Raw genomic sequence first — 27,495 nt, 5'->3', positions numbered from 1 at the left:
GCGGCCTTTCCCGGCCGACGGCAATGCTCTTGTTTTTCCCAGATAACTCGGCCCGCCCCTCACGCCTGGAACTCTCCCTCCTTCCCTTCCTCTCCTACTCGTCCATGGCTACTCGAAGGCTGCGGTCGGGAGACGGGGCGCACCGCAGCATTCCCGCCGCCGCCCCCCGGGCAGCCTTCCGGCCTCCCGCTGGGGCCTCTCCTCTCACTCCTTCCCGACTGCGGCGTCTCCCTTCTCCCCTCAGCGGGGCCGGGCCTCCCCCACCAGACCCCACTCGCTCCGCGGGGGGGTCGGGTCTCGCTGTCTGCCCGGCCGGCCGCTGGCTGGCAGCGGGAGCCGTCGGTTTTCCGCCGGGTGATTGTAAACGGGTTTGACTGGCCGTTGATCTCGGGGTCAGGGCTCTCCTCGCTAATCCCTCGCTCTCCAAACACCGACCCCCCGCCTCCTCCCCACGCTCTCCCTCCCTTTCTCTCACCCCTCTCCCCTCCTGCCACCCCCGTTTTCCTCTTGCATCATTCATCCGCAGCCTCTCTGACGGCACCGGGGGCACCTCGCTTCCCGGGCCGCCGCTCGCACCCACAAACAACATCCCCCAGGCCCACTGCTCCACGACTCCGGGGGGATTGGCTTAGCAAGGAGGGCCCTTCCTGGGAGATCAGCCCTCTGCACGCTGACACGGACACACGGACACGGGGACACACTGCCGCTGTCCGCCCCCACGGGACTGCCCCGTCCCGGCGCTCCCCACGTGATGCTGAGTGTGGGAGGGAAGGGGAGATCTGGAGATCACTGGGGCGAGCTGACAGAAAGTGTGCTGGAAGGGGGAGGGAGGGGCAGAAAGGGGCTCGGGAGAGTCGGTGAGTGCCCGGGAAAGGCGGGGAAACCGTGGGGCGTGGGAGAGCGTCGGCGCCAGCCCCGGGAGAGCATCCCGTCCAGATAACCCATCAAACCCGCAGACACCTGCCAGTTCGCGTCTTTTAGCTCCGTTTTACTTTACAGCAATGCTGAGATCAGCCTTTTGGTTTGGTTTTCGGCGCGGGGGAGCGTGTCTGTGTGATGCTGTGGTGCTTTTTTTTTTTCTTTTATAGATTTTTCCCCCTTCCGTGGCAGTTTACACGTAATAATAAAATGCTGTAATCGCGTCAGACGTGCAGGTGACCCGGCCTGATGTCGCCTGCATGTGGCGCAGCTGGGAGGGAGGGTCCTCCCCACCCCCCACCCCGCCCTACCAAGGAGCATTTCGCGGAGCTTCTTGTCCCGCTGTAGCCCTACGGGCGCCTTGGGTCTGATTTCTGGAATCGTCCCTCTTTTTATCTTCATGGACAATTTCGTGTGCCCTCCTCCCGGCTCGGAGCCGTCCCACCGGTGCTCCCCCCGGGGCTTGTTGCGATGTGACTCCGGCTGAGGGCGCGGGGGAGTGGAGCTGGAGGGAGCGGCTTTTCCCCGGGGCCCAGCGCCACTCCCACGAGCTCAGTGAGCCACGCACGCTGGAGAGGAAGGGGGGGGGGGGGGCGAAATGTTTTTTAAAACAGAAAAGCCGTTGGGAAAAGAGCTGTGGAGTTCAGGCCAAGTTTGTGTTTCGGCTCGAAGTTTGGAGCGGATCAAACCTGTTATCTCTGTGTGCCTCCTGCCCCTCCTGCCTCCCGGGGCACAGGGATCCGCGGCAGCGCGGTGACCGCGGCGCTGCGCTCTGGCCCACGGGGGGCCTTGACCCCAAGCTCCCCACGCTACCCGCAGCCTAACTGCAAAGAAGGCACCTCGGCCCCGCTCCCGTTCGCCTCACTCCCTGGATTTTCCTTCCTTTTACTGAAAACGAGATGACTTTTTGCTTTAATTCTTCCACATATGTGATTTTAATAGCTCTGTCAATCATGCTATAGGAGGAACATTTCATACAATTTTAGATGTAATGTACTTAAACCATAAATCGCTTAAACCTATTCTTAGTTTTGCATATTCAATTATTCTCTTATATATAACTCTCATAGCAAAAAGCCCGAAGACATAATTATGTTACTGCACCTAACCCCAACTCATCTGCCTAGGAAAGTTGTTTTGTTTAAATACCCAAATGTGAAGTTTAACTCAAATTAAATTGAACTGCCAAACCAACCAATAGACCATGAACAGTAAAAAAAATTCTACCCCGATGGTTTCTCAAGGGAATGGGGTGGGTGGATAGTTTTTTGGTATTTCGAGGAGATGGGGTTTTTTACTTTTTTTTTTGGTTGCTCGGATTTTTTTGTTTTCTTTTTCTTTTGTTTGGTTTTGTTTTGTTTTTGTTTTGTTTTGTTTTTGGCGAAGGTTTGCTTTTTTGGGCTTTTTTTTTTTTTTTTTGGGGGGGTGGACATTTGCAGAACGAACTTCATTACATTGAAAGGCGGGCTGAGGGTGTTTGAAGCTTATTTGAATATAGCCGACATTGGGTCTCTTTAATCCCCTTGTGTTGAAAGTGCAGGTATTCCTATTATTCTAGGCATAACGCCATTGAGCCGCTAAATTGTGATGGTAGGAGGGAAAACTCATTAAAAGGAGCTAATTCAGAGAGCTATAATTTTTTAAAGCACTTCCCCATAGTATTTCTGCTGTTTGGACACAAATGAACAGATATTTACTTGCTTTTCTCCCTTGACCGCTCCAATCCTGTTCCATCAGTCGCGTTCAGCGATACAGAATCGTCTCGCTGGGATTTTTCTATTCTACATTGTCATTAAATGTGATTTTCAAAAGCTATGACCCTTAAAGAAAAAGGAACGTAACAAGGGTTCATCAGACGTGTATGTGTCTGCATGTGCACGCACACACACACTTCTCTTCTGTCACGATGCTATCTATGGTGTGTACAGGTATTTGCGAGTATATGCACATGAAGGACAACACGTTTCAAGAAACAATTCAACAGGTACCCAACTTAATCTGCATACCTAAAGGTATTTTTAAAATCTCATCTAGGACGGTGGCTGGAGGCGATCAACACCACAGAAAGTTTCCTACAGGTTCCTGTTTTCTGTATGCACTCTTTGGTCGCTGAGCATTTCCAAAAGTCGTCTGCTGACTGTCTGAACCCTCACACTCCTCCATTTTAATAAAGGCTCGAATAGTTAAGAAAAGGGGAAAAAAAACCCCAAAACTTTGGGCTGAAATCAATGGACAGCCTCTATGAAAATTTTGCGTTCAGTATGAGATTCATACAAAATTATCGACAGGAGTCCGAAGAGTTATGTATGTCAATTGACATGTCAGCATTATAGAAGTGCAATCGCTAAGACGGACCAAACCCGCTCCTCATTAGCTAACTAAAACTTCCCCACTCCTGGACGGATGCAGTACTTATTCACCAGAGCTAAAAGACGAACAGTCCTACAGCCTGCTGGGATCGACATTGAAGTCCTGAAAGTTAATTATTTTTCCTTTCGTTTAAGCAGTTATGACTACTTTAAAAATTCATTTGCTACAGTAGTTTACAGCAAACTTTTAATTCTAACATATAGAAAAGTATCTCTCAACAGCTAGAAAAAAAAATTAAATTAGATCTCGAAGCAATAAACAACATTCTGCAATGAAATGACACGCATCGTTTTGCTCGACAGCTTTCGCACCAGTCGCTAAAAACGGGGGGCGGGGGATGGGGAAGGGGGAGAAAGGTGTGACCCCGCCGCTGCCGCTCGCCCCCCGGAATGCTCCGGGCGGATGGGACTGCTTCTAGGGCGTGAGCTTTAGAGGTCGCTTCTCTTTTCGGGACGCGCAAAAAGAAGCCCTTTCACTTTCCATGGTGTTAGTTAGGGGGAAGCGCCGCGCTGGCCGGTGTCCTCCCGGCTCCCGGGGCCGCGGCTGTCCCCGGGCCGCCGGGAATTCCCGGCCGAGGGGGGGCCCGGCCGAGAGGGGCGGGCAGCGCCCGGTCACCCCCCAGGGGAAAAGTCAAGGCTCCGGCAAGGTCCGGACCACCAGCCCAGCCCTAAAATCCACAAAATGAACGGTCACGGCTAGAAGAGTAACGCAATAAACTGCCTTCCCTTGGAGCAAGGAACGAGTATTAAAATAAATCTACCTTCACCCCTTCTGATTTACACAGGTTAGGGAACATCGACATTTACTGCAGATTGCACTTCATTCTGTTTGCCGCTGCTGCTTAAAACTTCCTTCCCAAAATCTGTTTCCCTGCTGTGTTTCCAGGCTTACCAGGGTAAACATCACTATGTTTGCCAGTTAGCTTTTCTTTTTATATAGGTGACTTTTTCCGCTTTGAAATTTATTTAATCAAAACAGAAAAAAAGAGGACCGCATCCTTAGGATTTCTGTTTAGCAGAAAGGCTTTTTAGTAAACTATATACACAATCTGATTTCCTTCGTGCCGCCTAAATAAAAATTATTTCACAATGCATTTACAAGAAATGATACAAAAAGAAAACAAAAATCAAAGAGAAACAAACAAACAAAAATATCCAGATACAATAAAGTTTTACGAACCCCGGAAAAAAAAATGGAGCTTCCAAAACAAAACAACAATAACAAAAAATTATAAATAAACAAACAAGTAACTAAAAAAAAACCCAACCCGAAAAGCCCTCGAGAATATCTACAAAAACTTTTAAGTGTTCTTTTGGATTTGTCTTAGTACATGAGTAATAAATGAGAACTGTTTCCTCATCAACTTCGAGTTAATTAGTCAATAAAAAAATCTTCGCAAGAAGCGATCCGTGACTGAAATCGTAGCGGTTCCGCGCGGTATAAAAGTTGGCATCACCTACAACTTTGTGTGTTTATTATTGATATTTTTTCTTTTCGCCGCACTTTCCCCCCTTGCTCTCTTTCTCCTCTTTTGCAAATAAACGCTCTATGTCTCTTGGGTGAATGATAAATACTGTACAAAAAGTCTCGATAAAACGCAGAAGTTCAGTCTAAAACTAGTTTCATAAACTAGTCCTTCTAAAAAAAAAGGTAAGTAAAGCAACCGTTACCTTTTTTCTCTCTCGTTATTATTATTATTATTTATTATTATTATTACAAGAACATCAAAACATTTCTGTACAAAAAGGAAGGAAGAAAAAAAAAAAAGGAGAGAGGCGGGGAGGGCGGGAGGGAAGGGGCGCGAGAGGCAAAAATAAGAGGGGGGAACCTGGGAGCGGGGCAGGAGCGGCGCGGGGCCGGGGCTGAGCGTGCGGCGGCAGCGGCGGGGCGCGCAGTCCTGCAGGCCGGCCCGGGGCCGGGGCGGCGGCCGAGCCGGTGCCCGCGTCCGTGCCTGCTCCGGCGCTCCGGTGCTGGCGGGGCTCAGATATGCGTCAAGGGAACGGTGCCGTTCACCCCCGTGCTGGCGCTCTGGTAGTGCTGGGGCAGGGAGTGGAGCCGGCTCTGGGCGGCAGCGGCCGCCGGATCCCCGCCTTCCCCGGCCGGTAAGTACATGCTGATCATCTCCCGCAGGTCCCCGGGGCACGGGGCCCGCGAGTGAGAGGTGACGGGCGGGCTCACGCTGGGCTCCGACTTCACCAGCGAGCCCAGGGCGCCCAGCGCGCCCGAGGAGGCGGCCGCCGCCGCTGCCGCCGCCGCCGCCGCCGCCGCCGAGTTCTGGTGGGGCTGGGAGCCGTAGGGCAGGGCGCCGTAGCCCGAGGGCGAGGCGCTCATGTAGCCCTGCGAGTTGGAGATGGGGCTGTACTGCAGGGCACCCATGTCGTAGCGGTGCATGGGCTGCGGGTTGTGCGGGTGGTGCGGGTGGTGCGGGTGCGGGTGGTGCGGGTGCCCCCCGCTGCCGGGGTGCTGGCTGTAGGCGAGCTGCGCCTCCTGCATCATCGCCGCCGCCGCCGCCGCCGCCGCCACCGAGCCCGGGTAGGCGCCGTTGGCCCAGCCGTTCATGTGCGCGTAGCCGCCGCTGGCCGTGCCGCCGGGGCTCTCCAGCCGCTGCCCGACGCCGCCCGGGCTGACGCCGACGCCCATGCCCACGCCGACGCCGGCCGGGCCGCCCCCGGCCGAGCCGGCGCTCAGCAGCCCCCCGGCCAGCGAGTACTTGTCCTTCTTGAGCAGGGTCTTGGTCTTCCGCCGGGGCCGGTATTTATAATCCGGGTGCTCCTTCATGTGCAGCGCTCGCAGCCGCTTCGCCTCGTCGATGAACGGTCTCTTCTCGGCCTCCGACATGACTTTCCACTCGGCCCCCAGGCGCTTGCTGATCTCCGAGTTGTGCATTTTGGGGTTCTCCTGGGCCATCTTCCGCCGCTGGCCCCGCGACCACACCATGAAGGCGTTCATGGGTCTCTTGACCCGGTCCTGGTTCGCTTTGTTTCCCCCGCCGCCGCCGCCTCCTCCGCCGCCTCCCGCTCCGGTCTGCCCCGAGAGGTTCGTGGGGGCCTGGGCTCCGCCAGGGGAGTGCAAGTCCGTCTCCATCATCATGCTGTACATTCAAATAGCTTTTTTATTTTCCACCGGTGCCAGACGTGAAAAATGAATCAAACATAGAGGAGCCCGGGAGGCCGGGGAGCGAGCGAGGAGGCGAAACCCGTTTGTATCTAGGCAGCGACCGCCGTGCGGGGAAAAAAAAAAAAAAAAAAAAAAAAAAAAAAAAAAAAAAAAAAAAAGGAGGAGAAGAAAACCGCGAGGAGGAGAGCGATCGGCGACCCTGCCGGCGAAAAACTTTCTCCCTTTCGCAAATCACTTTCGGGGCTCGGCGGCGACGGGGGTTCGAGCTGCTCAAACAGGTGCACGGCAAACTTGCTGCTTCACTTGGCGCGGCGGGAGGAGTGTGCGGAGCCGTCGGCGGTGTCCTCCGCTCGCCGGCGCTCCCCGGCAGACGCGCGCACACCCCTCCGCTCCCGCTCTTATCCTTAACGGAGCTATTTTTTTTTTGTTCTTTGCTGCTAACTTGGAGAGAGAGAGGGAGGGAGGGGAGGGAGCGTGTGTGACTTGCATCCGCTGATCGCAGGTGAACGGAGAAGAAGAGAGGAGAACCCACCGCCACGCGAAAAGGAGGCGGAAAAAAAAAAAAAAAGTATTTCAACGTTAACTGAAAAAAAAAAAAAAAGGCAGGAGGAGGATCGGGGGAGGGAGGGGGTGGGGGGGAAGGAGCCCAACCAAAACACGCGCCGAGCCCGGCGGCCGGGGCCGGCGGCACGGTAATTTGCTGGCGGTGGTCTCCCTCCCGCGGCCCGGGCGGGCCGGGCCGGGCAGGGCCGGGACGGGGCCGGCGCAGGAGGAGGAGGAGCCGCCGGGCGCGCGGGCGAGCGGCGCCGCAGCCATACGGCGCGCGCCGAGCCCGCCTTAAATCGCCTGACGGCGGCCAATGGGGGCGCGCCGGCGGGCGCTCATTTGCATATGGCGCGCGCCGAGCGGTGACGTGCGCCGGGGCGCGCCGCGCTCGGTGTGAGGGGTGGGGGGGGGAGGACGGGCGGAGGGGCCGCGTCCCCCGACGGCGCCCCCGAGGCGGGGACACCCCGCAGCCCCGGGCAGCCCCGGGCACACCTCCGCCCCCGGGCAGCCCTCCGCCCCCGGGCACCGCCGCAGGGAGCCCTGGAGCCGCGGGCCGCCCCGTCCCCGCTGGGCGCGCCCATCGCTGAGCCGACCGTCGGGCAGTACTGCGGGGGCTGAGGCGCCCAGGCTGTCCGCCCCGCTGCCGCAGCCGTGCGAGCGGCAGGTGAACGTGCCTTTGCCGCGGGACTTCGTTCTGGAGATTTCTCCGGAGCCCCCTCAGACGTCTCTGCCAGGTGTTAGCACTGCTGCCAGGCCCAGGCATGCGGAAGAGGCTGGACGCAGTCGTTTTTCACTTAGTCCTAGGGGAGGTAAAAGCACCTGCGACTCAAGAAGGCACACGGAAACATGTTATCTTTGTATATAGTAAGTACAGGTGTATGAATTTTTTTTTCCCCTTGAAAACATTAAAAGACTACCTTTGTGCTCTGGCTGTCCTGTGAGATTATAGTTATTTTTATAGGGGGGAGAAAATAGTCCACATGGAAATTCATGCTGCAGGCTTTGATTGCAGCCATAGGAAAGGCAAGCCCGTTGCACAAATGCCCACGCATGTATAAACGGCCACCCCATCATCTTTTGCCAGGTGAGAAAGGCACGCTCAGCGTGCCTGCTCTTTTCACGGTCCGTGTTAATTTTCCTGACCCCAGTGGCCATCCAAGGCTGGAATCACGCTGCAACCCCCCCAATTACTGTTATTACCACCAGAAGTTTTCTGCAGGAGAAGCATGCACTGTGCACAAAGCACCGGTCCTAGGCACTCGGCTAGGATTAGACTTTTTTTTTCTCATTTCCAATGACTCGTCATGATAGTATGGGTTTGCTGGGGGGAGGAGAGTGCCTCTCCACTTCTGACGGCCGAAGGCTCAGCCTGCTTCCAGCCTTTGAGCTTAGTCTGAGTGATGCTGTTAACTCAGTGCCTCCTTTTGGGAGGACATTATTCTCTGCCAGCCAGCCCTAAGGGTGCAGAGAGGGCAGGGGAGACGTTGCAGGAACAGACCCGCGCTTCTCCAGCTGATGGTTTCTTAAGATGCCATATTTGCCATGGCAAAACAAGGGAGGCCCTTGTGATTGCTAGGTTATGTATTAAAAATACAACTGGTTGGAATAGGAGGAGAGGGAGAGGGAGATATGAGTGGGGGAGAAGGTTACCACAGAAAAGCGCGTTTCCATTTGGATGGGCAAATGAAGGTATGAGGAGTAAAAACTGCGAGATAAGATGGCATGGCTTGCAAATTATCCACCCAAGGCTGTATGGTATTTTCCCCAGAAATTTGATAGAAAGGCACCTAAAGGCCTCCTTGACAAATAAATGTGTCGAATCGTTGTGGGGCAGTCTTTTCCGGATGAGTCCTATGCATCCTGCCAGGCAGTGGATCCCGTGGGAACACACCCTTATCCCTGGGAATTGGGGATGCACACCAGCTTCCCTCCCCCTCACGTTCAGGGAAACTGTGCCGGAGGCTGAATTTTCCCTTCCCTGGTGCAGAGGCAGCTGCTAATCCACACCCTCCCGGGGCCTGCCCCCTTCTGGACTTTTCCCGCTGTGGGGTTTACCCCCTTTCCCCTGACCCCCGGCAAATAAACACATTCATTTCCCGAGAAGCAGCCGAACTACCAGGAGCACGGTGGGCGGGCAGGGGGCAGGGAGCGAGGCTATGCTGCTGCCGTGAGTGCCCCTGGCCCAGGTGCAGCCCAGGTGTCACCTTCGGCCGGGGGGTGTCTATGGACTGAAGGGATGGGAGGAAGGTCTAAAAGCCAGTTCGAGGGGGCAGCCAGGGGCTCTTCTTCCCTGGTAAAGGCAGTGCAGATCCCGATTCACGGGACTGGGAACGAGGCCAAGCACTTTGGCGAGTGTCCTTGGACAGGGCTGCGGGGCTGGGGCACAGCAGGCCGGGGCTGCAGCCGGAGATGAGCGCTCCTTGGACTTTCCCCTGCAGAAAGCGGGGTTGCAAAGACCCAGGAGTCGGGTGGTGGAAGGAATAGCTGGGGACGGCCGGGGGTGTGGTGTGTGCTGGGTAAACGCTGCAGGGAAGTCAGAGGGGAGGCGGAGAGGAGGTCGCGCACCGGGAGCAGGACCGGGGCGGGCGAGAGGTCTGGCCGCGGCCCCGCCGCCCGCCGTGCCCGCGGAGGGGACAAGTAGCGGCCAGCGCTTCTCCCGGCCACGGCTCCCCCTCAACCTCCGCGCTGCGGGGCTCGGCGGGCCGTGCCGCTGCCGCTCCCGGAGGCCGCCCCCTCGGGGCCGGGGTCTCCCGCCGCGGGCCCGGCCGGCGCTGCGCCCCCGGCGCCCCCGCAGGGCGGGAGCGGGCGCGGGGCCGGGCCGGGCGCCCGGAGCAGGCGGCGATCGCCGTCTGCTGGCTGCCGCCGGCCTCCCTTGCCCTCGGCCCGGGTCGAGGAGATGCTGATCCCTCGCCAGCCCTGTCTGAAACGTGAGGCGGGGAGGGAGGGGATCGCTTGCAGCTCCTCTGGCACTTCACTCCGAAACCCACTATCCAGAAAGAAATGCAAAACACTCCCTCGCTACAGGGGTGCCATTACTGGGCCAAAGCGAGCGAACCGGGAGGGAGCAGAAAGGGCAGGCAAAGGAGAGAGAGGAAGCATCTTCCTGCCTCGGTGACTTGGCGACTCGGGGATCACAGCTTTCAACGTGACCTGCTTGCTACCCAGTCGAGATGGAATGGTTGGAAAAAGGGCGCCTGAATAAAGTCCCGCTTTCTTTTGCAGCGTTAGCAACTGTTCTGTGCCATCCTACAGCATCAGCCCCAAATCAGCTACAGGCTCTCTCTGTGTTTTGTTGTCTTTTCTCAGCTTGCTGGGTAAAAGCGTATGGAGAATCTCTGGAGCTTTCGAGTAGGGGCTCACCCTGTGAACGGTACTCACACATATAATTCAAATTTCACAGCTGACCTGCTCTGAAAACCTCAATCAGCTTCTAATTGAAGGGAAAACAAAATATTGCTTCCCTACAGCAGAGCTAACGATTTAATCATTATATCAGACATTATAGCTTTTAATTAGGCTAATGCTGATACTGTATGGAAAGAGATAATTCAACACAGTTCTTGATGAATTCTGTAATTGGGTTAACGGAGGAGCAGTTGGGGGAAGAGACGTCAATATTCAAGCTGCGTCTATAGCCACCAGGTTTATGAATGAAAGGGAAGGGAGAAAAAGAAAAGGGGGGGGGGGGGGAGGAAAGGGCTAAAATTCCCTGACGAGAAATGTCTCCCCCCTTCGCCCAGGAGAGCCGTGCCAACCAACTGGAAGCGTGAGGAGAGTGAGGGCTGTCCGCCACGGCGCGCCCCGCTCCCAGACAGCCCGGACTGCTGCGGCACCCGCGGGACGCGAGAGGCGGCCCCGCTGCGGGACCTCGCTGCGGGACCTCGCTGCGGGACCTCGCTGCGGCTCCCGCAGCGCCCTGGGCGGGGGTCAGTGGCTCACAGGCCGCTCTCCCTCTGTCTTCACCCCACCCAACGGGTCGCCCACCGCCACGCTGGGAGCACGCGGGTAGGGGGCAGCCAGGGCCACCAACACTGAGACAATCCCGCGGGGGTGCCCCTGGGCAAAGTCGGGAGCACGGCGGGGAAACGCCGGGGGTGGTACGGGACGGGGCCGAAAGGTTTCTGAAGTTCTAATGGGAGCAGGCAGCTGTCCCGCACAGCCGGGCGGGCTCGGCTCGGCTCGGCTCGGCTCGGCTGGCGGGAGCCGCCCGCCCTGCGGGGCCGGGTGCTGGGCAGGAGGCGCGACACGGAGCACAAGGGCGTGCTCAGGGCCAGCCCGCTCCGGGCAAAATCAAAGCGGCCGGAGGGCAGCTGCCGCTCCCTGTGGGTACTGCCATTTATTTATGTATTTATTGTGCCAGATAAAAGGGCGGCTGAAGCCACTTTTCTAAAGGAATTCTGCATCACCGCTCTCTCCACAGTGTCGATAAATTGCGCCTTCCCGAAGAGTTTGTATATCCCAGCCTTTCTATTTTTTCTCCTTCCTTTCTAGTTTTCACTGGCTTTGAAAATAAGCTTTATATTTCCGTTGCTCCTAAAAGAAGTAGTATCGATCTCCCGCACGTCTGATCTCCGCAGCAGCCGCCGGCCGCCCCAAGGCGACAGCGGGTCCCGGCGGGCGGGTGTGCCGGGGGTGTCCGGCATTGCCAAGGGACGGTCACACCGCGCCTAAACAGAGATTGTCTTCCCCCCTCCTTTTCCCGTCAGGACATCCTGCGTGTCCCCTCGCCTTGGAACGGCCCCGATCCTTCCCGCGGTGGGACTTTCCAGTCGGTAGAAAAACCAGAACCGTCTCTTTACGAAGTTTTGCCAGCAGGAGCATTTTCTAAAATGTTTGTGCTACGCATCAGTTCGACTCCCAGCACAATATTGTTCCGAAAGACGAATATCCTGTATTGTGATCCATCCTCGTCTAATTTTGTTAGTAATTACAGTTAAATGGAACAAGTAATTGATAACATTCCAATGACACAACTCCCTCTGATTAACAGGCTGAATACACCTTCCAACATTACACAAAAGTCGTACTTTTCAAGTCTGTTCAAATTTAAAATTGTCTTTAAAAATTATTATTGTCTTTGAATTACTGTCTTTAAATATTATTATAAGGCACACACCGGGAATATGTGCTGATCAGATGGCACAGCATCTCGCGGGAGATGAGGGTTTGCACTATCCTATTTTTCACAGTTTTTGGGGTTTCTACCTAAAGGGATAGCCAAACCATTTACTTTTTACAGCCGAGTTATCGAGTGGTCCTTTAGACAAAAATACCTCACATCAAAAAAACAAAAAACCCCACGAACAGAAAACATAGCCAGCGATTTACTTTCAACCAAAAGAAAAATATTTTAAAAGAGTTTAGTTTTATAATTGTAAACTTGTAAAGGAAAAGGAAGAGCTGTGGGGGTGGAGAGTCTGTCGGACTAGAACGACATGCGGAGTTATTACGTAGTTAATCTTTAAAATTGAACTGCTGAAATGTCAGTCACGGGAAAAGAGCTTCTCAAGCCCAAATGCGGCATCCCATTTACAGCAGGGCAACCTGGATGGTTATGGCTGTGGCGTGTCGCTCAGAACACCATAAAGGTAGTATTTCTGGTTTGCATCCTCGTCAGTTATCCCCAAACTGCAAAGGTATTATTCAGGGCAAGTCAGAATGAATTTGTGTAAAAAAATAAACGAGGAAAGAAAAAACCCTAAATAATATAGAAGATTCTTTTTTGCAGGCCAGCCTGTTATTGTAAATTAGATTAGCTACACAGGCTTCAATATAAACATGACATGAGGTTCAGAGGAGAGCGAAAGTATCATCCACTCCAATCTCTCCTTTCATCGAAACATCCCACACAAATTACATCTTCTCGTTTAATACACCTTTCAATGAGATTAAAACATCACTTTGACACGGTTTCAAACCTTTTCGGTCGCTCATTCAGTGCTTACTTAGGAAAACAGCAAACAAGGGCAAAACTAGAAACATCTAAATAATCTCAGACCGCTGGTCTGGAAATTAAAGGTACCCAGAGGAAATACATGATCCTCTTGCTCCATCCAGTGCAGCATTCTGGACATGGGAAGGCAGACAGCGAACCCCAGTGAAGGGAAGAGAAAAACCCAGTTTCTTTCCCACCAAAGGGAAATCCCGGTTACTTGGTCGGTGCTGGAGTCCCGTCTTTATTTGCCTTTTGGAAAAGGTGTGTTTGTCATCTGTTTCTCAGCAAATTACTGACTGTTACTTCACACTGTCCTTAAACGGATTCCCTAGTAGTCATCGTAAAGCGGGGTAGTAAACAAACCGCTACTGACACCTTTAGCAAATATGTCATTTACAGCAAAGACCGGCAAACCTGAAAAAGGTGCTGGAGCGGAGCGGGGGTGGGGGAAGGAGGCAGGCTATTCATGGACTGTCCTGTTTTAGGAACAACAGCGCTTGCAAATAGCTGGGGCTACAGTTTTAGCAGCACCCACAGCCTGACCCAGCCCGCAGCCGGTGCAGGGCCGTAGCCCCCGCCCCCGGCCGGACCCCTCCTCCCCGGATGGGAAGTGCAGCCCCCACGGGAGATGCCTTTTCCGAGGTGGATATGTCAATTTTTGCTCTAGGGTCAGCGCAACCGGGCGGCTCACGGCGGGGAGGGGATGGCGTCAGCCCCCCGGCCCGCAGCGGCCGTTCTGCCCCTCCATGGAGCCGGGCCCGGGAGCGGCGGGGGAAGACGGGGAGAGCTGGGGCAGCCTGGCTTGCTGGGAAGAAACGGTAGTTCGGCCACTCACTGCCTGCCGCTACTGTGCGTTTGGGAACAATTTACTCTCCCTATATCCATCCATCCATCCATCCATCCATCCATCCATCCATCCATCCATCCATCCATCCAAACTCCCACCCCCCCTTAACAAAGAGGCTTTCAAAACATAACCTTTTATGGCAGTCTGTGGAATCAATGCGATAAAACGGGGTTTTAATGGGTTAATTGACTGGAGCCGCTATCATGTTTAAACACCTGTTTCTGAAAAGAGATTCAGCCAAAACGCGTCCCCTCCCTGATCGATAGATGTACAACCTTGCTGCATTGCCTGTTGATCGACCTCAAATACCACCCTCAATTACGAGAGGGAAAATCCATTTCACCTTTTTTTTTTTTTCTTTTTTTTTCCTTTTTAATATCCCAATACTTTATAGCAATAGGGAGAAACTCTACACTTTGAAGCTGGGGAGGGAGAGTAAGACCCTGGGTGGGACCACGCCAGATAGCGTTAACCTCCGGGCTGGGGCTTGGCTTCGAGAGGCTGGGCACAACCTTCCTGTCGAGAGGTCCCGGCTGTCACTTCAACAGAGGACCGGATCCGGGGATCCCCTTTCCTTGGGAAGATCGAGCCGGCCTCAGCCCGGCCGCAGTAGCAGTGCTGGGAGCCCATGTGAATTCTCTCTCCCAGGGGGAGAGATTAAGCAGGCATTAGTTGTAATAGCTGAGGGCTGCTCTGCCTATTGATTTCCCCCTTTTTTGGCAGTATTAATACAGCCAAGCCCGCCGGTCAGTCACAGCGAAATTGATTCTTTGCCCAAGACACCTTTCACTAAATGGCACCCGCGCACCGACATGTTAATTTTGGAGCGTGCGAGCGGAGCGGGCGCTGCGCGCTCGGGAGGCAGCGCCGCCGCCCCCGCGTCCTCCCCGCCCCAGCCCGCCCGCAGCCCCCTGCCCCTGCCCGGCCGCCGCTTTCCTCCCCCCTCCAAACCCAGTGAGGCGTCTTCCCCAGAAGGCGGAGGGGGGCAGCCCAAAACGCTGTCACACCACACCCGCACACCCCCCAAATCCGTGTCACAGCCGATAACCCAGTGACTGCAACCGGCTCTTCCCTCCTTGAAGCAAAAGTAACTTGGAAGCCCTCCCCTCGCCGGCTTCCCCTCCTCCATTCCCGAGACAGGGTGAAGACCCCCTCAAAAGTTAGAGGCACACTTACAGTTGCTCTTCCAGCTCCAGCCTCCTCCCAACATATCATCTGAAGGGGCAGCCTTATTATTATTACTTTTGTTTGTTTGTTTGTTTGTTTTTTTCCTCTGCTCTAGCCTAGCTCACACCTTCCTCCGACCGTGCCCGCGGGTGCAGGGCAGCGCGACACGGAGCCGGCGGTCTCCTCCTCGCCCCTCGCCCAGCCGCAGCTCCCAGGCGGCTGTGCCCGAGCCACGAGTGCCCGGCGACACACGCACACTCACCATCCGCGCTCTGTCGCTCACTCGCTCTCTCTCTCTCCCCCTCACACACACACGCGCACGCACACACATACACACCGCACAGGAGAGGGGGAGAGAGGGAGAGCGGGAGACAGAGGAGAAAATGAAATTTATTATTGATAGAAAAGACTTTAAAGACAATTTCAAGTCATTGTTTCGGTCTGCAGAGAAAAGAAAAAAAAAAAGAAAAGGAAAGGGAAAAAAAAAAAGGAAAGGGGCTTTTCTCCCCACCCCAACATAATGAAACGCCTTTTGTGTGGCACCGAACAATACCAAACAAGTATTCTAATAAATAGCCACTTTTTTGTTCCGTCGCGGCAGTGAATAGAATTGAGCAGTTGGTTTGAGAGCAGCTGGAGCGCCGCACCGAGCGGGGAGGTGGAGCCCGTAGCCTCCGTCCTCTTTCTCTTCCCCTTTCCTTTTCTCACACGCAGTTTCTCCTCTAACCTTGCATTTCTGCCTCTCTGCTCCTGCTGGGCCACTGTCCCCTGTCCCTTTCTCTGGGAGAGATGCCTCCCGAAAGGGCACAGCCTCCCCTAGGTGCTCCTTCCCGCACCTGTGTGGCACCGCGGGGCTCCCCGCGCCTCTCCCGACCCCCACCGCGTCCTCCCGGGACCCCGCTCCTGCCCTCCCCCGTACCCTGGAGGTCCCCGACCGCCCGGGACCCCCTCCGCGCCCCCCGGCCGTACTCTGCCTCCGACAGCTCGGGACCGCGGAGGCTGCGAGCCCGGCCAGACCCTCCTTTGTTGACAATAAACTTGGATTTCACAGGGAGGCTCAGAGCTCCCCTCCACCCTCTCGCTCCCCCTCTCCCGGCCTTCCCTCGGGATGGAGCCGGGCTTTGTCAGCCTCCCCCTCTCCGCTCAGGATCGCTGCGGAGGGTCCTCTCCTCCTCCGCCCTGTACCGCTCATTGCCATCACCTCCCCTTTCCTAGACAGCGCCGTGAGTTTTCTTGCATTTTTTTTTCTTTCCTCCCTAAAACACTCTTTTCCAGTCCCTTTCTGCCAATATGACAACCTCTCTAGGAAAGCAAGTCGATAGAGGTTATTAAAATGGACACAAGTCAGCTAAAGATTTTCAGGTAAAGCTGAGAGTGCCCCGTTTTCCGTTCTGCTCCGGCTGTGCGGGTGTGTGCCTGCCCGTCTGTGCCGAGGATGTGCGGCGGGGAGGGAGGGAGGGAGGGAGGGAGAGAGGGAGGGAGGAGGGGAGCAGAGGGATGGCTTTGGCCGCCGCTGGAGCCGGCTGCAGCACCCAGGCGGGTCGTGGCTGCCGGGGCTGAACCGGCGGGGGGACCAGCGGAGCCGGGGCCGGAGCGCGGGGAACGGCCACGGCGGGCAGCCGCCTTCCTACAGCTGGACCGTCTCCCTCTTTTATTAGGGGGTGGATCTAGTCCTCATTCAAAAATAAATTAATACATACCCCCCCACCCCTCCCACCCCAACATTAACCTCCGATTCTGTTGCCAGCCAGAGCCTTGCTTGTCTCGCAAAACCTGCGGGAAGTACCCGAGTTTCAAATAAACCCCAGCAACTGCTGCAAAGACTCCTTGGCATGCACGGATTATTACCTCGTCAGCTATTCTGAGGTGCTCAGTCACATACAATCATTAGAGATGTTGGAATAAAAAGCAGATTGCTTTTAAGTTTCAACCACCGTTGCCCTTTACAGACTCGTACTGACGCTCGGAGGGGGAACAGGGCAACGGACGGGCGTGTATTAAGGACCTGAATTAAATGTTACATCCTCATCCGTGGCGCTGGAAGTGGGAGACATCTCGGCCAAGGCTCAGCGCTCACCCTCCGCTAGAGCCGATCCTTGCACGTCCTTCCAGAGCTGCCCAGAGGGACCCCTGGAGGTGAGGGCAAAAAGCGGGGGACGACCTCTGTGGGAGTGCCGGGATGCCCGCGGTGTCCCCTCCCCAGAGCCCGTCCCTTTTCCCGGGGGGGTCTCGCTGTGAGCCGTGCCCGGCTGCGTACCTCTGCCTGCACGGAAAATTCCCCTCCCTTCTTTTTCCACCCCCCTCCCTCCCCTCTCTTTTAAGTGGATTTTTGCTCTCACTTCAATAACACGCCGGCTCTAATTAGCTGCAATATTAAGAAACGCTGCTAAATGACAGTTTTATCGGGTTTGTGCAGATAGGAGGAACGCGGGGACCCGGCGAAATATCCACCCAATGCGTTTGGCGCTGGATCCCCGCCAGCAGCCACCGCTCGCTCTTTTTATATGGAAAAATGGCAACATTTTGGAAAGCAGCTTTAAAACTTTGACTTATATTTTACATGCTAAATAACGGGGAGAATGGCGACAGCGTTACAGAAAGCTTCAACCCTGCAAATATTTGAATGGGGCTTTTTTGTAAAGTAGAGCAGCTGTCAGTCAGCTGGCTTTGACAGCCTGCCACAATTTTGTCATTTAATAGTGGGTGTTAGGCTAAGTGCAAAACACTCTGGCAAACAGATGTCAAACCTACATCTCATATAAATGGGGGTTGTAAAATTGAGTTTTAACCCACATATAGGGTTTTAAAAAGCGGTGCCAGTGTGTAAACTGTATACAAAATAAAGATACTGACAATCTCCCGTGTGGGCTTGTTATTTAAAGTAGGCTTATTTAGAAATCTGACCTCCAAATTATGCTAAATCTTCCTACATTTCAAACATGTGGAATATGAGAACAGTGCTTGGGAAAGTCGAAATTAAGGACAAATATGACGGCTTTTGAAAGGGTCTGATTGCCGTGTGTACAGAGAAACCAAGGCTCTTAATTCATTAAACTTGTCGTCACTCTTCCAAATCAGGAAGGAAGGAAGGAAGGAAGGAAGGAAGGAAGGAAGGAAGGAAGGAAGGAAGGAAGGAAGGAAGGAAGGAAGGAAGGAAGGAAGGAAGGAAGGAAGGAAGGAAGGAAAGGGCTTTGCAGGTTCAGAGGTTTCAGGGACTGTTTTTTACAGTGGGACCCGAGGGATTTGATTTAGGAGAAGGAGGCAGGGGAAGGAAAGACCGCACATGCAGGGATCAGGCAGCTGCAGAAGCACAGACTCCGTAGGGTGAACGACGGACCATGCAATGAAGTGCCCAGAGCCACTGCAAAGGGTGGAGGGCACTCTCCAGGACATGGCAAAATATTATGAGCGGTAGCAGGAAAAGATCAGTCACAATTGATTTCTTCGGAAGTTACTGTTAGAAACATGAGCCGCTTTTCCTTTTGAACTCACATTTCCAAGACTCGTATCTTCACCGAGATGTGGTTTTCCCCTGTACTTTGTACTTCCTGACAAAATTCCTTTTAGCACCAAAAAACTGTCACACGTATTTACGCAAAAAATTGTTTGTTGCCTCAGCTGGTTAGGACAAAGCAAGAAGAGTAAAGATAATTCATTGCACGAATGATATGATATGATATGGATTATATCAAATTCCTCAGAATAAGTCTGCACCCACATTATCGTTTTGGAAACTAGACATGCAGCTTCCTAGACAAGTCGATATGAGGGGATTAAACGAAACATTTAATTGAAAATAATTGTTCATATTAATAATTAACCACAGTTTAAACAGTCGCTCAGCTGATTTCCTTGTCGAGTACTCACTTGCAATATTTGCAGTGTCCTAGCTGATGTTAAATGAGTAGAGGAATGCACACGGGGTGATTATTGATCATATGCAGTTACTGCTGTTTACATTTAAATCCCATTTGATCCGAACTCTCTCCACGCTCCTCTCCAAATCCCCAGAGCTCTGCTGCTTGATTACAGCGTTTTCCCCTTTGCAGGTTTTTGTTTGTTGCTTTGCGGGGGCTTTCGACACTTAGTTTGCAGAAGCACAATGAATGCCTGAGCCTGGCTAATCCTGCCGCAGGTGTAGGGAAGCTCGGGGAGAAGGGGATGTCCGGAGCCCCGCTCCCGGTGGGAGCTGCCCCCGCTCCGAGCGCGGCGGGCAGCGGCCCCGGCCGCACCCCCGGCTGTCGGAGCGGGGCTCGGAGCCTTCCCCAGCCCCTACCAGGGCTCTTGGGTCACTACAGTAGACACTGTGCTGCTGGCTCTGACCTGAAAGTTGCCGCTTCAGAAACCTCAGATTTAAAAAAAAAAAAAAAAAAAAAAAAAAAGAAGAAAAGCCCCCAGCGGTTCGCCTGGAGTGCCCCACGCTGGGGGCCCTGGGGACTCCTCGGGTTCCAAGCACCAGCCCCGAGGTAAGGTCTCTTCCATGCCTTGGCAACACTGACTACAGCTTAGCGTCAGATCACATCGACAAAGAAGAAATAAGGTTTTATTCCGCAATAATTGCCGCTGAGTTATTTTGAATCAATTGTAGCTGCGACTTTGATGGGCAGCGCGGCTGGCTCTGCGGCTGGTCCCTGGCTCCAGAGAGGAGCCTGCACTGTCTTTATTCAATTTCCTCATGTAGAAAAATGCCTGTAGCTGTTATCCAGCCCATTTGCCTGCAAAGAAAGGCTATGGCAGAACGTCACCTTTATTTTCAAACAAGTGATCAACAAATCTAGAAAAGAAAGTATTGCCATCCTTGATAGATATTAAGTCTTCTATTTCTGCTTAAAAATGGACATTCTGTTACCTCTAATGTGTTTGCTTTTTTACCAATATATTTATATGAATGCTTTCCATCATAGACACAGCTGTCTGTTTTCAGCATTCTGCCATGAAACAGTTGCAAGCCTCAGAAGTCAAAATGTAGTTGCCAAGCTAAATATTTTTTCCCAAATGCAGCAGTTTTATCAAGTCTTGAAATTAAGTCCAGTGACAACCTGCCTGTCCTACAATTGCTCTGGAATACAAACCAGCACCCTCTCCAACAGCAGTGTCATGGGAAATCCAGGCACTCAACTTGTACTTATTCCAATACTTCAAATGTTAATATTAGCACGTTTTCATGGTGGAAATATCATTGAACAAATTCAAGTGATAGAGCTGGAAAATTACTAAAACTACATTGGAAATGTAAACAAAGATGATTCTAATTTTAGTGTTTCAGGATTAAATGGGGTTTGTGTTGTAGACAGGAAAAACAAAGTTGGCCAGAATTGTGTCTCCCATGGGTTTGGTTCCTGTGATTGCTGTGGAATGATGCCTGATCCATACTGGAGTGAAATCAGAGGGAAGCTATGACTTCTGTAACATGCAAGCTATAAAAATCAACAGGGGAAATCTAATTGTTTGTGTTTTAGTGTTGCTTCTGTCATTCAATTTTAGAGCAATAGACAGCAATGGAATTATTTTCTCAGTGTGGTGTGGATTTTTTAAAAATTTTTTTTTTTTTTTTTTTTTGGAGCGGGAGTGGACATGGTTAGGTCTTAGATTTCTTTCCCCTTTCAATCGGGTCCGAAGTTGAAACCAATTCAAGTGCAGAATATACACTCCAAGACCAAAGTGCAAAACAGTTTTTCAAATGGCTTATGAGTAGAAAGTATGGAGCGAAGATTAGGTTATCCCACTGCAATGCAATCCAGTCATTTGATGAAATCATAAAATTGAAGGTAGTGCTTTAAAATGGAGCACAGCTTAGCATCAGGCTTAGCTTCAAAGAGACTGAGGCAACCTAACACTGCTCACTGAAGTGTTTGGAGACTGTCATCATTGTCATGAACCCACCAGAACATGTTACAGCTTTAAGAAATCAGTTTCTTTCTGAGTATCCAAGCACATGTACCAAAAGATCATATTTTTATGTCATTGGCAGAAATGGTTTCATATATTTTGTATATATTTAACATCATATATTTGTATTTCCTGGGGAAGGTGACAGTATATTTTCCATTTGGTACTCCAGCAGTATATGCAAAATGGGGGTATATATTTTCTTCTGTTTACTTTGTAGATGTTCCAGTGCTGGAGAAGCTCCTTCTCAAATCATTGGGATGAGTAGATCACAATCAGGCATAGCTTGCTGAGACAGTGACTTCTATGAAACTATTCAAATCTTTCAGCTCTTCCTCCAGTGAGGATGATTTACTTTTGCTGCTTTACCAGGACTGCCCCTGGGTCACCCAGGGGGTTCAATTGCTTTTCTGTTGCATTAAGTCCAGCCGTGCTGTCAGTTTGTTGCCTTACGTTCCTCCAAAGTGTCCCGATGCTCTGATTGTCACTACTGCAGAAATCCTGGGCTTTTGGCTTGGCTGGACATCTCATATCCTTTGTGAGAAAACCTGGAGGAAGGAGAGAGGATGGTTTTCTCTGGAGCCCTCTTCTCAAAGGCAAAATATGGATATGAGCCAATCTGAGCTGGGAGTCATGGACTCAGACCCTGCTTCAGCTCTCAAAAGCTGTTCACATGCATTGAAACACTGCAATCAACTGGCTATTAATAATGATTAAGAAACAGCCTGAGGTCCCTGCTAAGTCCTTTAGATTTCAGCATTTGTAGGGCTCCAGAATATTTAGACACAAAATCGTCACTGAAATGAACACAAACTCTGCATCTAAATTCCTGGTCTTACATATCCTTGATCTGAAGATGTGGGATATCTGGCTTAATCTCCCCAAGCCTCCACTGAACTGTAGCACAGTTCACACAGCCTCTACTGGCTACTGTAGCACACAGGAACATCACAGGGGAATTATGAGAACAAACTTCCTCACACTTTTAAAGAGACATAGAGAGGTAACAAATCTACTCAGGATTATCATTACTATTTATCACCATGACACTCACTGGCTGGGAAAGCAGGAGATAATGTTTAGAAAAATCTGAGGAATATTGTCTTGTTTGAAAATATCTCTGCTACTAATGTGATGACTGTCTAGTGGAGTTGTGGTTGCTGGGAATTCACACACTGATTTTATGGAGAGATAAAAGAGTGGAGTTTATATGGAATAAACCCCTTTTGAATAAAACAATCTGCATAAATGCTTTAAGAAAGCCTATAATTATGATAAAAATGTTGCTCAGAGTTAAAATTATGAAGCAATCAAAATTTATAAACAGTCTCTCATCGACTTTTAATCATACTTTCTCATATACAAACTGTAGAAAACATATAGTAGTAATATATAACAATACATATTTTATTTTTGGTAATTTAGGGTGCCATGCCATTCTCTTTAATCTGACAAAGCTTGTCTTGTCAAGCTCTACAGTACTATCCTTAAATGTCAAAAACTGCAGAAAGTTTCTAGTTTTATCTACACTTATCTGAGGGTTTATCCTGCTGGCAGTTAAACACCTCTGGAGAGGTGTTGTGCCTTTCTTGGCCTAGAACCAAAACTTTCTATGGTCATATTCCCACAAAGAATCTCTGGATCAGGGCCTCTACTCTCACTGCCTGCTCTGAAGATGCTCACCCAGGGTAAGGCAGGATCCTACCCACAGCTCCCCTGAAACTCCCTTGTAGACATTGCTCTTCATTTGTCATTCATTAAGGAGAATGCTCAAATTATATGCATCATGTAGGACTTGGATGGCAAGAGATATTCAAAAGAAGGAATATTTGTAATGGGAACCTTGCCAACTTGAATGGTAGCCTACCATGTCTGTGAGCTCCATTGTTTCCTCTGAGCTGAACTAGCTGAACATGTTTGGGATGCATCCTGATAGTAACATGTGTCCCTTGGCAAGTTGTAAAATTCACTGGTATTATTGTGTTATGAAAAATATTATCACAAATGTGGTCAGATATAGGTCATTATAATAAAATATTTTCTTCAAGACATATGTATTTTTAATGCAGAATTACTAGATCTTATTCTGGAAGAGAATAGCATGTGGAGTATTCCATCTGAATTCCTTATGAAAATGAGAGCTATTGAATTGACTGGCACAGCCCTTATTGATAGGTTAACCCTTTGAGTTCCCTTAATTACCAGTGTGAACAGCCTTTTCTGCTAAAACATCGATTCATCTGCTGCTTTCAGCTAGACATAATAATAAGGAACAACTGCCCCGAATCTCAAAAGGTTTACAACTTCCAAATGGAGTGTGAAATCATGGCCATAAATACACACTTTCAATGTTTTCAAGAGGTGACACCCTTCCAGGACTTCCTATTGATTCCATTTGTCTTCAGGTCCTTGTGAGCTCACTCCCTTTTCACTGACCAACAGCCTGAAACAAATGTTGCCAAGTGGACTAATGGTGAGAGGAAGGACTGGAGAAGTCTCCTTCCACAATGTGTGGAGCAAGACCCTAAGGGCTTTTCTTCCTACTAGTCTGTAGAGCAATATGAATACTTTGTGGCTTTTTCAAAGAAATCACACTGTATTTTATATGAATTCTGCATGCTTGAAGCAGAAACGTTTTTGGCTTGGGAAAGGGAAGCCTCAGCTTGATCCTCAGCTAGATGATTTAGATGGCTATTTTGAAGGACAGAGAAGCTTCATGAGTGCAGCTGATGTGCATGCTCTGATAGTGTTTGACTATCAAGCAATGGCATTCTTTGATGTGCTTGCCATGCTCCTGCCAATGTCCCAAATCCAAGCACAGTACAACTTCTTATTCAGCCAAAAAAATCCCCTTGTCCCTTTGGGACTTTGTGAATTTGGAAGACAGAGTCAGATTTTTTTGTTTTCTTCTTTTTACAGTCCAGTTTTCCTATTTTTTACAGTCCAGACACTTGGCCTTATTAGGGGTTTACCTACAGAAGGATGGGTAGAAGTCATCTTCTTTGATTAATATGACACTTCATTTAAAAGACTTCTTTACTATGAAATCTCTACATTTAGCAGTCTGTAATCACTAAATATAAACATCAGCTCTCACTTTGTGTCTATATGTGGGCCTAAAAATGAGGTTCGGTTTCCAGCTGAGACAGATGAATGTCATGAGTGCTCTGTGTAGGAAGCAGGGCAAAAATACTACAACAAAACCTAAACAAACCTAAGGCATGAAACCAACCATTTTGTACACTTACATGAAAATTATATTGAAAATTGGGAGCATGAACTACAAAACTAGGCTTCTTTCTGTTTTACAAACTGCAATGTCTGTTAAGAAAAACTAAAGCATAATTGCAAATTGGAATTTCCTGCCTATTCTTACATCGACATTTGTGTTTTTCTCTTACCATCTCCCACATGTAAATGGAGCAGCTTCCTAACCCTCTTGTTATATATCACATTCAATGCAACAGTTTAGCAAATTCTCTGATTGTGTTCGTGTTTGCTTTCACAGACATGGAAAGCAATTTGATGTGTCCTTTTAATGAGTCATTTTCATGCAAGGAGAAAAACAGTAGTTGTGGAAGTTCCTAAAGCATGGTGCTCATCGATTTTAAGATTCTCTTTTGAATCTATGTTGCTTAAAACTGAGATTGTTTTGTCAGAAGAGTTATTGAAACCATCTTTTCTTCTAACTCATAAGTTTGAAGAAGTCCAGCTTCCTTTTACTCCTTTGCAGAGGCTGCAATTTTATCACTGAATTGATTTTGCCACAAAACAGTGAAGTGAAATTCAAGGTTTAGTTTAAAAAGTTTTTAACACTTGGGTTTGCTAGTGGTAACTGTCAAAATGTTAGAAGGATGCAAAATCATCTGTTCATGAGAGTGCAAGGGAAGTGCAGATGGATGGGCAGAAGTTCTTCCTCTGTAGCAGGTGTTGGCTCTAAAGGATAATGGTCACAATGGAAAGGTAATTTTTTAAGCTGTGCTCCTGTGCTGATCATTTCAGTGGTGTTCCTAATGAAAAAAACCTACCAATCTTACTTGAATTCTGAGTTGGACAAAGGATGGCTTCAGAAGAAAACTAACTGCAATGGATATTTTCTTTTTGGAACCCAACAAAACAACTGTGAGAAGAACCGATGGACCAGAGCTCCTATGCTGGTCACTGAAGCAGCCACAGTGGTCATCATAACCCTAGCTGTGGTCACACGTGCTCTTGCACATGTAGGAGTGCTTTCCTACCCCTTTGCTTTGGTGAGACAACTCAAACATGGCCTAGCTCCACGACAGGGGTAGATTGAGGTGCACACCATGCAACCCCTGTGTTCAGCTTTTGTTTCAGATGTACTGGCAAAGAGCTGTGGCATATATGGCAGTGAGTCTCCTCATCTAAAATACTGAGATTAATGGCTTTTGGGCATCCTACAACAAAGGATACAGCTCCAGCCACGCAAGGATGTGGGACAATGTGCAACAAAAAAGCACAAAGGAAGGTGGTCCCTGTAGCATGTTGCATTCCCACATGTATGTGGCATTTAGCAGGGGCTGCAGGCAGCATGTCTGGTGAGGGATGAATTTTTGGTCATGGTATCAGGGCAGCAAGAGTGTGCACTGGGGCACCAGGGAAAGAGTTACAGGACACAGACTGCCAGAACAACTTATCTGGATTACAGCTCCCTGGTTGGGGCAAGCTGGTGGATCACAGGGAATAGGCTGCAGGATTGAATGAATGTTTTTCTGGATCTTGCTGTCTGCATACATGCAAAGCACATCAATGCAACTTGTGACTAGAACTCAGTCTTGCAAAAGGAAATTTTGCTGGAATAAGGTACCATTAGAAAGCAAATTCTCTAGGATTCATGTGAGCCGATTTAAAAGCAAAATCATAGCTCACTATTTTTCTTTTAAACTAAAGGAAAATATTCTAAAAGCAAGAATTGACCCTAATACATTGTTGAAATGTAGGTGAAATTGGTAGCTGAAGCTACTGGAGAACATAATTTATAGTGTGCAGACTCTATAAATTGTGTTCAATATATTTCCCAAACCACACAAATAAAAGGACATTTATTTATTAGAAATACTACTTCAGTACAAAAATTTAAAATTTCTTTTTGGGCACAATGACATTTGCTGTACTTAGAGCCTGTATATTAGAATGATACAGGTCATTGTGAAATTGTAAAAGTCTTACCAAAGAGCGATACCACTGCATACAAGCTGAACTACTTAACCCAGCCATGAATTGTCTAAACAAAATAATTTGATACTGGCTGTTTTCCACTTTTTAATTAGCAACTGCAGACGGCTGTTGCATAATCCTATTTAATGTCTGTGCTTGATACCTCCCAAATAGCTCAGTGATTGAATTCATACCTTAGTGTGGCTAAATGCATTAGCTGAAAGAAAATCACCAACACTAAGATTCACTTTCTGACATAAATCTAATGCAAGCATGTCTTCTCCACTGGTTTAACATAGAAAAAGGTCTTTTAATTTATAGTCTGTTGGTTGCAAAGATGCCCCAAGGTATTTTGTATAAATGCATATTGATGTCTTCACTGAATTTTTCCCCCCCAGCAGAGTTTCTTTACAACAGAGATCACAGTGCCCCCATTAGATAATCACCACCCTCAATGACATGCAGCCTAATCATGCAATTGATCACAGTAAATCAAAGATTCAGGAATTCTCTGAACAGCTGTCTGCAGCTAACCCTTTCTGTGCAGCAGGCTGCCTTGGCCAGGTTTCCCCTGGAGGCAGATTTATGGGAGGGAAGGGAGGGCAGGTGTGGAGCTTGCAGCCCACCTGGCTGAGTGCTGGGCCCCAAGTGCAGGAGGGCTGTGCCCCTGCTCCTGCTCCCACTGCTGCTGCCTCACACTCTGCTTGCCACAAAGCACCAGCTCTCCAGTCCTGCTAATTATGGTGGCTAACAAGCTCCTCACATACCGGTGTGCAACACAAATCACATTAATTAAATTCTTGTCATTTAAGGTTTTTGGAGTCACAAACAGTGACAGTTCTACCCTACCTAACCTTTTTATTTTTCCTGTGCTTTTTTTTCCCCCCTCCACACAACCCTGCTGTTTTAATTGAGGCTATGAGAAATAAGAGACAGCATTGGCATCTCACTGCTGGTTTCTTATTTGAGTGGTAATGCTCAAAGAGTACTTTGTTTAGTGTTCATGTAAAAGGGTAGAGCTTTAAGTGCTTGCTTTGCCATGTTAGGATATATATTTTAAGATGCTTAACTGCTTCTTCACATGAGAAAAACAACCTGCCATTTGCTCAACAGGGGCATGAGCATTGGTAGAGAACTTACATGCATTTAGTTAGACAAATTAAAATTTACATAAAAATAATCTTTAAATGTTTCAAAATGTAGAAATGATCATGATAAAAATTCAAAGTTATTAAACAAGATTTTAATGATTTTATTATCTCAGTTCAGTTCGTCTCTTAAAAAAAAACAAACCTAAAACTACCATAAAGAAAACTAATTATGTTATGTTTTATCTTATCTCTCCCAGAATATATTTTATTACAAAATTCTAAAACATCTGTTGTGCAGCTTTCTGTGCATTTTAATAACTATTTTAAAATTTTTAAGGGGAGGGTACGTATTTCTGTTTATTAAAATCTTTATTGGATGATAGAATGTACAGATCTCAGTGACATGGTAACATATGATTTAAAAAAAAATAGCTTGC

The 27,495-nt window shown here is 49.8% G+C and overlaps 1 protein-coding gene and 2 long non-coding RNA genes across 6 annotated transcripts in view; 1 reads left to right on the top strand and 2 right to left on the bottom strand.

Moving 5' to 3' along the window:
* The window catches only part of LOC135293542 (uncharacterized), a 56,327-nt gene extending 40,700 nt beyond the window's left edge, over nucleotides 1–15,627 (bottom strand). For all 4 annotated transcript variants that reach the window (XR_010355648.1, XR_010355646.1, XR_010355647.1 and 1 more), the window contains exon 1: nucleotides 14,910–15,627. This is a non-coding gene — a long non-coding RNA (uncharacterized LOC135293542). The remainder of the gene's footprint in view (nucleotides 1–14,909) is intronic.
* SOX1 (SRY-box transcription factor 1) lies at nucleotides 496–6,403 on the bottom strand. Its single transcript, XM_064407831.1, has one exon. It carries the CDS (start codon nucleotides 6,385–6,387, stop codon nucleotides 5,269–5,271), a length of 1,119 nt encoding a protein of 372 aa, XP_064263901.1. The 5' UTR covers nucleotides 6,388–6,403; the 3' UTR covers nucleotides 496–5,268.
* A 510-nt stretch (nucleotides 15,628–16,137) lies between the features above and the next one.
* On the top strand, nucleotides 16,138–17,358 carry LOC135293546 (uncharacterized). Its single transcript, XR_010355653.1, has 3 exons — nucleotides 16,138–16,262; nucleotides 16,648–16,766; nucleotides 16,850–17,358. It is a non-coding gene; the product is annotated as an uncharacterized LOC135293546 (long non-coding RNA).
* Nucleotides 17,359–27,495: the final 10,137 nt, after the last annotated feature.

This window comes from Passer domesticus, chromosome 2 (assembly GCF_036417665.1).
Source record: "Passer domesticus isolate bPasDom1 chromosome 2, bPasDom1.hap1, whole genome shotgun sequence".
Classification (NCBI taxonomy): domain Eukaryota; kingdom Metazoa; phylum Chordata; class Aves; order Passeriformes; family Passeridae; genus Passer; species Passer domesticus.
Note: the sequence above shows the minus strand (reverse complement) of the source record. Positions and strands in the feature narration are given on the sequence as shown.